At 33.4% G+C, this 15,274-nt stretch overlaps 1 protein-coding gene across 1 annotated transcript in view; it reads right to left on the reverse strand.

Moving 5' to 3' along the window:
* Nucleotides 1-15,274, reverse strand: part of Pldn (biogenesis of lysosomal organelles complex 1 subunit pallidin) — a 196,934-nt gene that overhangs the window by 85,669 nt on the left and 95,991 nt on the right. The window contains exons 2-4 of the mRNA XM_014353806.2: nt 2,021-2,143; nt 1,841-1,945; nt 1,682-1,769 (exon numbers count right to left, since the gene is read on the reverse strand). Of these exons, the coding sequence (XP_014209292.2) occupies nt 1,682-1,769; nt 1,841-1,945; nt 2,021-2,061 (234 nt within the window). The 5' untranslated portion in view covers nt 2,062-2,143. The remainder of the gene's footprint in view (nt 1-1,681; nt 1,770-1,840; nt 1,946-2,020; nt 2,144-15,274) is intronic.

Below are 15,274 nucleotides of genomic sequence, written 5' to 3' on the forward strand. Positions count from 1 at the left end.
GAACTTTATTTAAAACACCCTTTACAATGACTACAATTTGGGAAAAAATGCATGAGATTAAATTTAATAAAGGGAAAGAATCGGTGTCAGAATTCATTGAAGGGTTCGAAGAACTCGTCATAAATTCTAAAATAATAAACAAGATAGGCCCCTTTTCCGGAGAAGAAAAATTTTATACCGTAATTTTGGTACTGATTACTAGTGTGCAAGTAACTGACTTTACACTCAAAATTCAGAGCAAGGATGGTTAGGAATTGATATACGGTTATCTCTTGTCCTATACGTTAAAGATTGAGTCAGAGGGCTTTTCAGAGGCTTCTGGAGATCGTTCCACGAGAACAGCATTAGCTGCGTCTTAGCCCCAGGATCACCTTCACTGCTTTTATTGTGAAGACTGAGACCATATGGCAGAAAAATGTCAGAAGGCTGGGACGGGACTGAAAAGTGCTACTCTTGTGGCATGTTTGTGACGGACATTCCAGGCCACAAGACGAACAGCCCAAAATGTAATGAGAAAAATAAGTCTGGTTCGAGGGATTTTAAATTGTAGAGTCGTTGAAGTCAAGGAAATCGAGGTCACCGCATGGCCATGGCGATTGACGGAGTCATTCCAAATCCTGAAACTTTGGATAGAAAAGGGGCTCTAGCAACGTCAGAGATGAGAATGATTTCAAAAGCCAGAAAATGTCCAACCAGGACCGTAACACTAAAAAAAAATAAAATGCGTCAGGGTTAAATAAAGGTGAGTGAAATCTCTTACATTAAGCAAGCCCCCCAAAACTTTGTTTTTAAATTCTGTAAAAGATGCAAATAATTTTAAATTAGTCTGGACAAATAAAATCAAGTTTATCGCTGATGAGGGAGCAACCGATTATTCAATCAATTAAATAACGAAGGAATTAGCATTTTTATCCTAAAATAGAAAATGTATAGATATCAGGAATGTATCAAAAACCGTACTGGACAGTTGAATTTGTCAAGTCAGAAAGTAATATAAAGTTTAGCTAGAGATAGATTGGAAATGCCGAGAGAACGAAAATTCTAACGGCAGTCAGAAGCACAGACCGGTCTGGCAAACTTAGCTCTGGAAAGCATAAATATAAATAAAAAGTCCGAATAATCGGATATAGAAAACTCGAAGAGCTCGACCGGTATGGTAGATAAAAATGATGGATCTTTTGACGACGTCTTTTTGATACATATTTTCTTATAAAAAAAAAAAAAAAAAAATAAAAAATAAGAGAAAGAAAGAAAGAAAGAAAAAAATTATAAAAATACTTTTATACAGACAAAAGATATATATTACGTTATAACTAGATAAAAGAAACGAGACCCTAGCGTCGATAGGCAATACCAATCTCATAATGTAACCTTACTGTATTCATGTTTAACATATTTAAAGTGTATGAGGCCATAATGCTAGAGCTACAAAACTCTATTGCCTTCAGAAAAAGTAATTAAAAATGATTGTAGTTACTAAGATAGTCAGGCAGAGGGTAAGGTTTATGCATTTGTTTAAGGTTTGTAACTCATAATCGTTTTCTAGCTGGCTATGGTTAGAAAAAAATCTCATCGGTGTCAGTCTCATTGGTCATTCAAAATGTTTAACGATTGTAAATCATAAAACAAGTTTACATTACTTAAAAAATTTTGTCATTTAAAATAAAAACTACAAACCAACCAAGCATTGAAGTTCTGCATTTTCTTGAGTTGAATTAATTTTGCCATTTTCGTGTTGCATTTTTAAAATGCACGAATTCTGTTTTAATCTAAAAATTAATTAATGTTGTTTAAAATATATTCCACATAAAAAAATAGCTTTCGACCAGTATTATCTTACGTTAAATTCTTTATTTCCTGGCTCAAAATTTTTAAAGGTACTGCATATGTATAAAATATTGCTCTGGGAAGCTGTACGCCAGTATTATAGTTTTGCAAGATGCAGCTGAAAAATTAGAATAGTTAAAAATGGTAAAATCAGTGTACGCAAAGTTTTGCCACTTTAATTGCATTACCTCACCTTTTTTTTAAATGAATGGAGCATAATCCACCAGCAGCCATGTTATATTTTACGGCTTATTGAATGAATTATTTCATATCTCAGCTCAGAATATCCACTTTATGTGTTTACTGGTATGAAAATCTGAATCATGATAAAAAAGAAGTAGTAACAATGATAACATAAATGGAAAGTTATTATAATAGCGGGTGATTTTAACAAAAATAATAATGATAAGTGAGGACTTGCATAAAAAAATTAATTTATTATTTTATTTGAAATTATTTTATTTTATATCACATTTTTCTCTTTATCAATGATAAAATTTTAGGACTCCTTAATAAAGCCGAAAGTATGCTTTGTGGGTCTCGAAAGTGGCAAGTGACATCCGAAGCAAACCTTTAAGCCTGGACACATAAAGTCAGCGAGTACCAACCCCATAGAATGTAAGAAAAAGAAGTTTCAACTAAAGCTTTGCGCATGGTGCATTTCTTTACACGGCATTTTTGTGAGTAACTTTCCACCGCTCATCGAGTGTTGACCAATATATTTCAATTGTTTATTAGAAATTTGATACGACCAATAAGTATACAAGAGAATGTTGATACATCTTAACCATTGTATCATGAGGTGCATGTGTATAGTTGGTGGCACTTTTTAAACAAGCACTCTATATCTTCCATACATGCCCTTTTCTCAATTTTCAATATACTAAAGGCTCATAACACTAAACCGCACAATTTCTTTTTTCAAGAAATTTTCTTCAAGTAATAAATAAGAATGAGGAAAATATCCTCCCCGAGTGCAGATCGAACACACAACCTCCTGTTTACGAGACAGTTGCTCTACCATTTGAGCTACCAAGAAGCTGTACATTCACTCGCACCGTAAGTTTAGATAAGTTCCCATTCTCAACTTTTAAAGCTGTCTTTCACCTAAGCTCGATAAAGTAGTTATATGACTCCAATGCTTGTAGGTAAACTAGAAATTTGATACGACCCATAGGTAAACAAGCGAATGTTGATACATCTTAACAATTGTATCATGAGGTGCATATTTATAGATGGCGGAACTTTTTAAACAAGCACTCTATATCCCCCATCCATGCCCTTTTCTCAATTTTCAATATACTAAAGATTCATAACACTAAACCATATAATTTCTCTTTTCAAGAAATTTTTTTCAAGTAATAAATAAGAATGAGAAAAATATCTTATTTATTAATTTAATATTAAAAAATACAACTGTTTATTAATTTTTGTCTGAGGTGTCACTACTCAATTTATTATACGCTGCCCGATACTGTTTTCAATCATTTTGATAAGTGTAATGAAATCTAAATAAACATATAGAAAATAAAAGTTTGAATTGTATTAAAGAGTGACAGGATTACCCCAGATAGTCTAGTAATTGAATAAGAGTATACGAAGGGGGTCTATACAATAACAGGACATAGTAACAACCTTGTAAAGAGAAATTAAAAAGGTATATATAAATCTCCAAAGAAGAAAAAATAAAATAAATCAATTTAATATTTCCTAATACCTAAACACACGCATTGTATCCCTTCATCTCTTATATCTTTCTTAACTAGTAAATAACAAAATAGTTGGACTGTCTGCTGGTCCCACAGCCTGTGGAGGAACGTGATACTGCAATTTACAACCTTTAGTTTTAAATTGAAGGCGATATTAAATGATAGTAATAATCATTTAAGAATAAAGATAATACTAATGATATTTGTAATAAAAATTAATTTTGTTTGCTATGCGCCTGTATGTTGTCGCTACTCATTACTTTAACATGTATACTTAAATAAAATGAAGAGCTTTTGTCAACGCAATCTATTTTGACTATTTTTTTCTATAAGATTTAACACAGGAAATTAATACGTGTTAAGTGGCTCGAATGACAGCAGATAATACTAATAAAATAATTGTAGACGAGGATGATTATGCCGTCAAACTTATTATACTTACTAGCGCCCCCCCCCTTGTCGTGGCTTCTCTCGAGACTCACTTAATGGAACACCGTAGTGTGTTGACACGTAATGTGAAACGTTGAAAATTTAATATTTATTCCTAACACTTTTCAGAAAAAAAATCTTCTTATTGAAAACATATTCGTTCGGAATCTATACAGTTTTATTGATTAAATGATAAGCTGTAAATAGTAGGAAAAATTACGCTGAAAAGTACCGTCAGAGGTACTGTGCGTTCCTTATGCCATAAAATAATTATTGGCACTGAAGGGCCGTTAATTTGCAGTTTTTTTTGTATAATCTAAGAAAATAGCTTTTTTTTTTAACTGTTAAGATTTAAAACTCACAAAAAATATGTAATCAAAAATTTTTGTTATCTCACATCTTTATAACCTGAGCAACAAAGTTCTAAAGCTTACATTTTTTATCACCACAAAAATTAAAATAAAAATTTTACCTACTTTTAAATCTGGAAGATTTAGGAAATTACTGTTAGGATGATAATAAAAAGCTGTTCTCACTTAATACATTCTTTGTTTATCGATTTTAATGCTGCTGCTTCAATCTCAAGAAATGTTCTGCGTAAGTTTCTTGACGTTTAAAATTGTATACAATAGATGCATTCGGAGTTATCATTCGCCCTCTTGCGACTCATGCCATGGTTAAGACTTTTGTAAGCTCTAAGGGCTGTTTTTGTAAGCTTTGTTAAGTTCTAATATATTTGTTGGCAAGGTAATTAAACGTCCAATGGCTCTCAAAGAATCAGCGAGCTATACAGGTAAACTCTTTCTAAACTAAAGTTTTCAGAAAACGTGACTGCCTCTATACTTCAGGGTGATTTTTTCTGGCCTGTCATTGTAGCACTAGACTGATCAGGAAGAAAACGACAACGTCTGAAGCGTTGGAGCTAGTTATAGAGCTCTTTTCCTACGTCTCTTGGTATTACTCCGAAGACGTTGGTGTCTAAAGTACCTTCTTTTTTGCAGACTTAGTTGTTTTGGTAATCTAAGGTGGGGATATTGGTTCGTGATGCTTGCGCGTTGAAGACTGTGCCATTTTTTAAAGATTGTTTTTCTTTCATAGCTGTTAGGTTCGTCTAGTGCAGACCTCACAGAGAATTGGTGATTCTTGGTTGAATATTCAGAGTCAAGAGGGTAATATAGGGTCGTCCGTCGACAGGGTTTCCGGCCTTGCGATAAACAACTCCGTTCGTAACGTTTGCTAGTGAGTGACTGACTTAGTTTAATAGTGGCCGGCTTTATATAGTCTTTTAGTCGACAAATCGTTGCCGAAAAAAGTAGTAAAAACGTAATCGTAGGCAAGGTAGTTTAATCCATGGTGGCTCTTAAAAGAACTGATGAGATTGATGGTTGAGTAAAGAACGTACGCCACTTACGCAAGAATATTTCGTCTTCAGGTCGTTCCCCAGATAACCAACCGCTTATCGTTAGTCGGAAAAGTGGTCTTGGAGCATACCTTCTTTGTAGGTAAACCGTTGGGACGACCACTTAGAAGGAGGCTATTGTGGCTGCTCGAATTCCTCAGGGTTGTTACACCTGGCTTGCTGTTGAAGCAATATCTGCTCTGGTAGCCCTAGGACGGGTGGGAGAGTAGCCATAAAACCCCAAAATGCTAGAGCAGATATGGTCTGGCTAGACAAGTCTCCTGATATTTCGTCGGAGACGTCAGCATTTAGAACACTTTATTTTGATAGCACTCGTCAATCATATTGGCTCAGGATAGACTTTGAGGTAAGTCGCTTGTTTATTATAGACCAGTGTTGTCGGTAGCCAGGATATCCAGCTGCCCGACTCCTAGCTGCAAGCATTATGCACTACCAATGATCGACTTTACTTTGCACGGGAATATAATAACCATACTTACCTTATTTTATGAGCTTTAATTTAACTTCTATGACACCTAGCAGATTCTACTGAACTGAAGTGAATAGCTAGCGTATTTTTACAAAACTTTAAGCTTATTTATTGCTATTGTTATCAATTTTTCAGAATAAAAAGTATACTAAAACTTTTTAGGAAGTTTCAAGAATCAGTATGCGAAATTTCAGTAACATCTTAAACGGTACTACAGTCGCTTATTGTGCAACCTATTGCGAGTTAAATTGTTTTTAGTGCTATTGTTTTTTGTTAATTTTTTTTTATTTTTAATTGTTATATTCTAATTATTCAGATTGAACCTAATGAAGGCCTTGACCGTGTTTTGTACGATCTGAAACGATGTTTAACAATAAAAACGTTTGACAGTAAAGTCATCTAAGTCTACAATTATTTGAACAGGAAGTTAATGACAATAAGAGCAGCACTGTAGAAGCGTATAGCAAATTATTATTTTTCTAAGCATGGGCGAAAAGTGCAGCAAGGATATTGGGCCTCAGCGCGAACATTTCGAACGACAGTGGGTGCTTGGGTACCCGTGTATGAAGTTGTACTTCTCTAGAATTATATGACAAACGATATAATTATGAGTATAAAAATATCTCCTATGAAACAATATTGTTTACGAAGGGGGTGCAATTATCGTAAAAATGAGTATACCTACGTTGATTGGCTATGTTTTCGATCATTATTTAATAAGTAACGATTATAAACAACATATTACAGCACAGATCGATAAAAATAATATAAATAAAAATATAGGCTGGTCAGTACAAGACTGCACTTTCATCGAATCTTCCGATGGTTTCAAAACGACTTCCTACTGCCTGTGCTGATTACGCCTGTAACATTACGCTCACATCTGTCACATACGCTCCCATACCTATCCTAGTCTATATTTAATACCCAAAATATTATTGTACTTAGAAAATTAAGAAGAACCATTCTGTTGTATCGCTTTCTTCAACAGGGCATATACGCCAGTGAATGTCCCTTTAGGACTTTTATCACACATAGGTTTTTGGACAGATATTATTTAAATTTAAAACGTGTATTTGAAATAGCATAAGAAATACTCACAAAAATTGTAACTCGTTTGACTTTACCATTATTTTATACATGTTGAATTTTCAAAAATCGCAGTTTAACAAGTAACCTTATGAAAAAAACACTTAAGATGGCATTTATATGATTTGTAGAAATATCCCAATTTTTAGGTACAAAAGATTACTTTTAGATAAACGTCAAATTTTCAAATAGATCCGCAAGTTGGTTTTTAAACAAATTTGCAAAGAGGGGGGCAAGTATGCATAAAAGCATGTATGTGAGTACATCCACATGAGGAAAATAATTGCTAGGTTTACTGCACACATTAGCGTTCCTCTCATTTCTCTGAACTTTTTCCCCACTAACTATATGAAGAACTTTCTGAAATTAAGAAATTACTTTAATCACGAATTAAAATATTGTGAAAGAATCAAACACACTAAAAATCAATATTGTATTTGGACACTAGAAAAAATTTTTTTTTTTAATTTTTGAAAATTTTGAAAAAATAATTGAGTAAACAATTATGTATTTATTTTAAAAGTAAGAAGTTATTTATGTACGAATAAACTTTTATTCATATATAGGAAAGCTGTGTTGTTAAGATGTACTAATTTGTAAGTTTCCGAAAAAAATATTTCACTAAGAAAGTTAGTTTATTATACATATATTACATAAGTTTTTTTATTACAGTTTATTTATTAATTTAATCTATTATAAAACCAAGTGAATGAATGTACAGAATAAAATACACATTTACACTATAAATTAGTTACGAGACACACGATAACATGCAGGAATCGAATTTATATGTCGGGACAACTCATGGCAGAGTGGGTAAGGGATAGTGGAACGAAGGTTGGGGGTTCAAATCTCTTTGAAAACTGTTTGGAAACCGAAAAAAGGGGAGTAACATGCAAAATCTACTTTCATCACACTTTTTCTCAAGGCCACCAATCTAAAATCGTTGATTTACTATCACGCATAGCGCGCCAATAGAAGTGTAACTTTAAAAAATATTGTTTTACTTGGCCTTGATCCTTGACCTGGCTACATGCACGACTACGTACAAAAAATACCATGAGCAATTCACTTATAGTGGCTCATCTGATAAGGTATGAATAATATGAGGAAAATCAAAAATTAAGGAAATAATTTTTTCAAGATCAAAGAAAATCAAAGAATTTTGAACAGCAAACTTGTCTAAAACAGAATTTAATCATTGATGTGATTTTTCATTGCAATCATGATTATGGTATCAGATCTTCTCAATTGTAAGAAATTTTTGTTCTAACAGTTGCATTACGTGAAACTTTAAGTTTGGGCGTCATTTTACTGTAAACACGCAATCAGATTTCCACCGATTTAATCAGCGCCACCTATAACATAATTATTTCACGTTTTTAAGAACAAAATATTTGGATTCCTGACACAGAGTTTTTATATTATAGTTCTGGCACCAAAATAGTGTGGAACCAGAGAAACGTAAAACAGGCATGGAAAACTATCGTTCTAAAGCAAGAAAAAAAAGATAATTGGCACTTGCTAAATCGGTGAATACCACTTTCCATGTACGTTTTCTCTGAAACCTGAGGTAGACAAGGTAAGTGCAATATTGATGTTTGCACACTTATATCCAACTGTATAAACTGAACGAATGCTAAAATATTTAAAAGTTCTGATATTATACAGCATAATATGTTAGTACAACTTTAATTTCAATTATTTATTATGAATTCATGAGATGTTGTAAAAAAGCTATATGATACGCGTGCTCAATACATTCTGGACCAAATAAAACAAGTTCCAAAAGTACCTGAATTCTACATTGAATTATGTTACAGAAAATATTAATATGATCGTACCAATAGTCTACTGTCTGTCAATTTAAACTATTATTAGTTACGTAAGACGCACTTTACGCCATCGTCATTATCATGACTGTTTACAAATATATTTAAAAATAGGGTTACTAATATATTAACTTAGGTTACAAATATCTTTACTTTAATTATATCATGATCCCGTAAGCATACCATACTTCTCAAAGAAAACAAAATTTTGCTCTTTATTTTTCGCTTATTTTCTCGTCTTTGCAAACGTAAACTCCATATCTTATCCAAGCAATCCTTACATTTCTACTAATTACGTAGATGTTTTTTAGACAATTATTAACTGTAGCCCTACAATGTTGATTTATCAAAAATGCTTTTAAAACCTTTTTTTAAACATGTGTATTCAGCATTAGTGTCATTATGGAAAAGTACAATATACCATTTATGAATCCACTATAATGGCAATTGACTGATTTTTTAAAAACGCCGTCAATCAAATCATGTTACATTTTTTACGTGGCTACATAAACCCTACAACGAATAAAAAAGATATAACCACATGAGGACCAAATATTTAAATAGAGTACCCACTTTCACAACTTTCTACTTTTCTGTTCATACAAAAAGATTATAAACTGAATTAATAGTAGCCATCTCAGTCATGTCCACGGCGCAGCAGTAGAATTAATGTGAACAGGCCCACAAATATGTAAATAGCAATAACGATGCTGTTAAGTGTTGTACGACTTATCCTTATACAGGAGTTTAGTGGAAAGTAAGAAAAGCTAAAACATTGTTGCATCACTAAGCAATTCTTAATTTCTCTCTCTCAACTTTTTTTTAAATTTCTACTTCCTAGAATGAAGAAACTGATATAGCACTGATGCTTTTATCATCCATCCAACCTCTTAATTACATATAAAAAAATTGATCTATCTAAAAATAAGAGTTTGACACAAAAATAATAGTAATTATGGTAAGAAATGTCAGAAAACTTGAAAAAAGTTTAGTCATGTACCGCCAATTAAGTGTAGTTTTACGTATCAGCTTACAGTTAACAAAATTCTTACACCTGTTTCGTTGGTTCTAAATATATTTTAACATGCACTAGATGTTATAATCAGCGAGCTAGTTACTGACTAACGTATTGAGCAATAAACATTTTTGAACTTTTTTTTCATAACTTCTAAGGTCAGTGTATATAGATACGATAAGTTAAAAGATAATTAGAGAACTAAAGTGAAAACTCGAAAAATCTGATGCTACTAAGTATTATTTTAATGGCCTTAATGCCAACCACTACAGGCTCACTATTTAAAATAAAAATACAACAAAACAAATCATAATAAAAGGCCAATATTATTAAAAGAAACTTGACGAATGATAATCGAAATAGATTTGATGATAGATAAAATGAACTTTATAGTAGTAATAGAACAAAAATAATAAAAGCTATCAATATCAATAAGTACTCACGTCTGTTTAGCTATATTGATTGTAACAGAATAATTTTTACGGTAAACAAAATTATGAATCATTAGATATTGGTAAGAAGGTACATCGCGGGAATGATTAACACTTATAACGTTAATTATAAGGACCTTCATTCAAGATATCGCTTCCATAAGGCCAAGTCATGCGTGTGTTCCCTTTTGAGGCTCGTCGTGACTCCTCTGAAAGCATTCTCCTTTCTCCTGGCCCTAAGGCCCCTTGTTACAAGATGCACGGAGAGGGGTCCTAGAGTCTCACCTATCCTTTCGTATGTAACACGTCCGAGGCTATGACGTTGTCGCCTAGAACGACGCAGACTCTTGATTTTACACAGTGTTGAGTTTTGAGACTTGCTTGCATTTGTGGTTGTGCGTTTATATGTATGTGTGCTGGATTATGTTGTCTGTGTTGTTTACTATTCCACACTCATTCTTCCATTCCATCCTAAAAAATCGCTGTTCTCTTGGCATTTATGTTTTTGCCCTTCTAATCATTCTGTCTTCTCTCATTACGTGCTCAATATTGCGACGGAGTCGCAGCGTCGAGCACATGCACGCAGGTACCTAGCTGTAGTAAATTCCTAAGTTTATGTGTACGTGCCAGTTTATGTGCTCAGCACCCTCGAATAATTTCTCTCAGGCTATAAGTCGTGAGCGCGCGCTCGATAAGCAGTGCTGACATAACTCAGACATGAGGGGTGTAGCTTGTTGGTTGGTAGCGGGTAGATTGCTCGTGATAGTGAGGATCTAAAACATGAGGATCTGACTGATGGAGGAGCTGGTACGAATTGCCAGTCAAACTATTATGCTAATAAGGGTCAAGGGACTACTAAATAAATCAACGAGAGCGCTGGTGCATAATTAGTCAATCAGCAATCGTTGATCGACGGTAGGCGATAGATCAAGGATTGTTAGTAGAGACTTTTCCAAGTTATCAAGCAGGAAGAAATAGCTGGGCTAGTGAGTAATAGATTTGAGTAGCGGTTTTAGATTTGTCCTGAGCTGATCGAAAAGAATTCTGCACGTTTGTAAAAGAATTTGTATGGCTCATTGACACTGATTTTGGCTATTTCTCGTCGATCGTGTTGACCAGGACAAGGGTTATTGAGTCTTGGCTATCTGGGTGTAATCATTAGCGGAAATGGTTGCAAGAAGACCAGGGCCGGTGCAGACATCGGGTACCAGGAGTTCCAAGAAACAAGGAAGTCGTGAGCACATGAGTGAGTACGGTTCATCTGTGTATGCAGTGGCTGTAGTGAGCGCAAGGTGCATGAGACAGTAAGGGCGATTTGGTCAAGAAAAATTGTAGCTCACCGGTCCTTTTTACGGCCATCGGATGCCGAACAACTTAAAAAAGTTGACAAAGAACAGTCTTTAAGGCTCAAAAAAGTTTTAACCACGCATATAGCCTCCAGAAGGCGAATTGAAAGAAAAACTTGAAATACTTCAAATGTATACAATTTTAGGCATCAATAAAAGACGCAGAACACTTATCAAGATTAAAACATCAGCGTCAGAATCGAAAAATAAAGGATCCATTACGTGAGAGATCAGCTTTACATTGTAACTCTGACAGTAATAACTTTAATCTTCTAGTTTTTTAAATAGGTAGAATAATGTGCATTAGTATTCACTATGGCAGTAAAAAATGGACAGATTATAGATTTTGTTGTTCTGGTAACAAAGTTATAAGATTGGAAAAACAAATTTTTTAACTATATATTTTTTGACAGTTCGAAATATTTACAGTTTTAACGAATAGCCTTTTTCATTTATTATAACGTGAAAAAGGGTAAATTAACGGCCCGTAGGGCCAACAACTATTTGATGGCGTAAGAAACGCACGGTACTTTTCATAATCATTATATTTTTTTCATTTTTACAGCTTACTATTTAATTAAGTAAACTGTATGGATTCCGAAAAAAATGTGCTTTTAATAAAGAGACATTTGTTCTATGAAGTGTCAGGATTATTTGTAAAATTATTAACTGAAAACGTTTCTCATTACGTGTCAACAAACTGTGGTGTTCAATTCAGTAATTCTCGGACGAAACCGAGACGAGGGGCGGCTAGTTAACAATCAATACAACATATTTCAAAATTTTACATTACGTAATTTATTATGGAGTTTTATTTTAAAATTTTTCATACGTTTATTTCTTTATTTATTCATGTGTTTAGAAATTTTTTTGTACAAATTTTTTGCCACCATGTATAAGGGGAAAAAAAATTATTTTTTGTCTTTGTCCTACAGACTGCGCCCCCCGATGCAGTCAAGCGACTCTCAGCACTCATAGCTTCTTGTTTTCTCATTTGTTTCGATCAAGTATTGTGATTTACGGCAATTCTATCCGATACAATATACTTGTAATTTTTTATAGTTAAGGTTTATTAATTTATTTATTTGTAAAGGATTAAATGTTAATTTCTCTTTTTTATGTTTGAGATTAGTGGGTTAGTGATTGAATATTAACACACACATTAAAGGACGTATCACACTTTGACATTAAATAATTACTATACAATATACTTCGCAAGAGCTCGGCGTGTACATTTCGCTGTTGGAGAGTCAAGACTTATTTACAGACTGCCTTTTCGCTAACTCTTTTTTAATCATGTAAGCATAACACCTTATATATGTACCTCAATGTATACAACCAATACTAATACATTTCGATTTACATTCAATTTTGTATTGCTTTGTATTAATTTTTCCCATCTAGTTAACACATCATTATTATAATTGTAACTTCATACAAACTTATTACGGTGTTTTTATAGGAAATGAAAATTTTTTTGTCCCCTTTCGACGGACTGTGTCTCCTACTTATTTTCTTATTGATTTAGTTAATGTATTGTGACTAGCGATAATTTTATCCACTACAATTTATTCGTAATTTTACATGAGTTAACTGTTTGATTATCTATCCATGATTATTACAAGTAGTAAGTTACTTTTTTTAGTTGTTTTTGTATGTATTAACTTGATAGTGTATCCCCCTGGACCATAATAGCTGGTATGCTTAAAGTTGTACCATCAGCACGGTTTAAACGACTACCAACTCTCCCGTTTTTTTTTGTCCTGCAATCATTCTGTATCACTATAAAATTAGAATCCCTTGATGGAGAAGGCACTTATGTGTAAGAAAACGAGGCCCTGTTCTTGTCATTCTTGACCCTGCCGTGAGACATAAAAACTATTTAAAATTTATCACTTTTTTATGCGTCTGTTGAGTTTCGGCGAGCGTGCGGGCCATTTTAATAATTTTTCAGATTTGTCCTATCAGCTGAAAGATTAGTTCTGAATAGTCATTGCCTAGTAATTAGCTTAAGTTCTCCGTGTGATAAGTGTATATTGACACCGTCTATGATTTCCTTATATTTTGACATCTCATCTAAATCTTCCAAGCTCTCATTAGTGTTCATTTTATATCTCTTATTTTTAATTTCATGTTCAGCATTATACTGCAAGTGAGGGCTGTTTCTTTACATTTAAAATATATAATAACGCACGTATTTTTCAATTCTCTTGCCCTCCGTATAATTATTATTATTTATCTTAGAATTGTTATCATTATCATCTTCATTGTCATTTTCCATCTCTACGCATACTGTTTGAGAATTTCCCATCCCACATGTAATTTATTGTTTAATTCGGTAATATTCTATAGTCAAATAGTATGACGATCAGTCGCAATATATTTCACTCATTTTTTGGTCCAGATAATCATAAGAGTTTTCTTTACATAAACGATTAAGTTCTGATTCATATGATTTTTATGAAATTCTTCTTTCTTTTAGGTGAACGGTCCAACGAATGATCTATTCGTAGCCCTTTACTGTATGCATCGCCTTCAGGCACTGCGGTTGTTGACAGATCACAATGGCCGAGTGGAATTGTTTCTGATGGAGGACGACGGAAAGGAGAAAAAAGAGGAGGTTTAATCTCTTGTACTTGTTCATATTTTTATCATTGTACGAGTTAAGTTTTTATTTTTTTTTTTATACGATGAAATCGTTTATAAAGGCCGAAAACATCTTTTTAAAGGTACGAAGTACAGTTCAACCTAACATCAAGCTGTTTGCTTACCTCTGTGCAGGCGCAACAGCGACAGCAGCAGCAGCAGCAGAAGCGAGTAGCTCAATGTAGGGTTAAACTGTATTTCGTACCTTTAAAACGCTGTTTGCGGCCTTAATAAGCGATTTCAACGTATGAAAAAAATAAGAACCTAACTCTCATAATGTTAAAAATATGTAATCCAGTAACTTTTTGTATTCAATACCTTTTCCACCACGAAAAACAATAAAAACTTAATTTTTCCCATGAGGCCTATAATACTTTCCCTCTAGTAGTCATACATACGTATATAGTCAAGTGGTACAGGCATATTCCCAATAGCCGTGTTATGCACCAGAGTAAATCAACGGTTTCAAATTTCTGACCTTGAGGAAAAGTGTGATGGAAGTGGATTTTGCATGTTACTCCCCCTTCACACTGCCCTCCTTTCCACTGCCCCACGTTTTTTCTCCTCCACCCCACACCACGTTACTACAGCACAGTACAACACACATTTTAAATATTAGATAATTTTATTTTATTTTACGTTAAGCAATTGAAAAAAAAGTTTCCAAACGGTTTTTAACCCCCGAGCTTTTGCACACCAGCTGAGGCCCTTACCCACTTTGCTATGAGCGGTCCCGATATAGAAAACTCGATTACTTATTGTTATGGTGTGTATCATACATCAATTACTTTTTGTTATGGTGTCATTAATAATATAATAATTTATTTTTACTGCGTTTTATATGCAGCAACGCAGGCAATTATTTTTCTCATATGGATGTACTTCCATACACGATTTTACGCATACTTGAACCCTATTTTTTCATGTTGTTAAAAAAATCAACTTGTGGATCTATTTAAAAATATAATACGTTTATTGGAAAGTGATTTTTCAAAAAATTGGAAGATTTCTATACATCATATAAATGTAATTTTCAATTATTTTTCCATAAAGTTACATAC

The sequence above is a fragment of the Copidosoma floridanum genome, unplaced genomic scaffold (genome assembly GCF_036245765.1).
Source record: "Copidosoma floridanum isolate Cflo_tuat_1 unplaced genomic scaffold, Cflo_Japanese_pri ptg000015l, whole genome shotgun sequence".
Lineage (NCBI taxonomy): Eukaryota > Metazoa > Arthropoda > Insecta > Hymenoptera > Encyrtidae > Copidosoma > Copidosoma floridanum.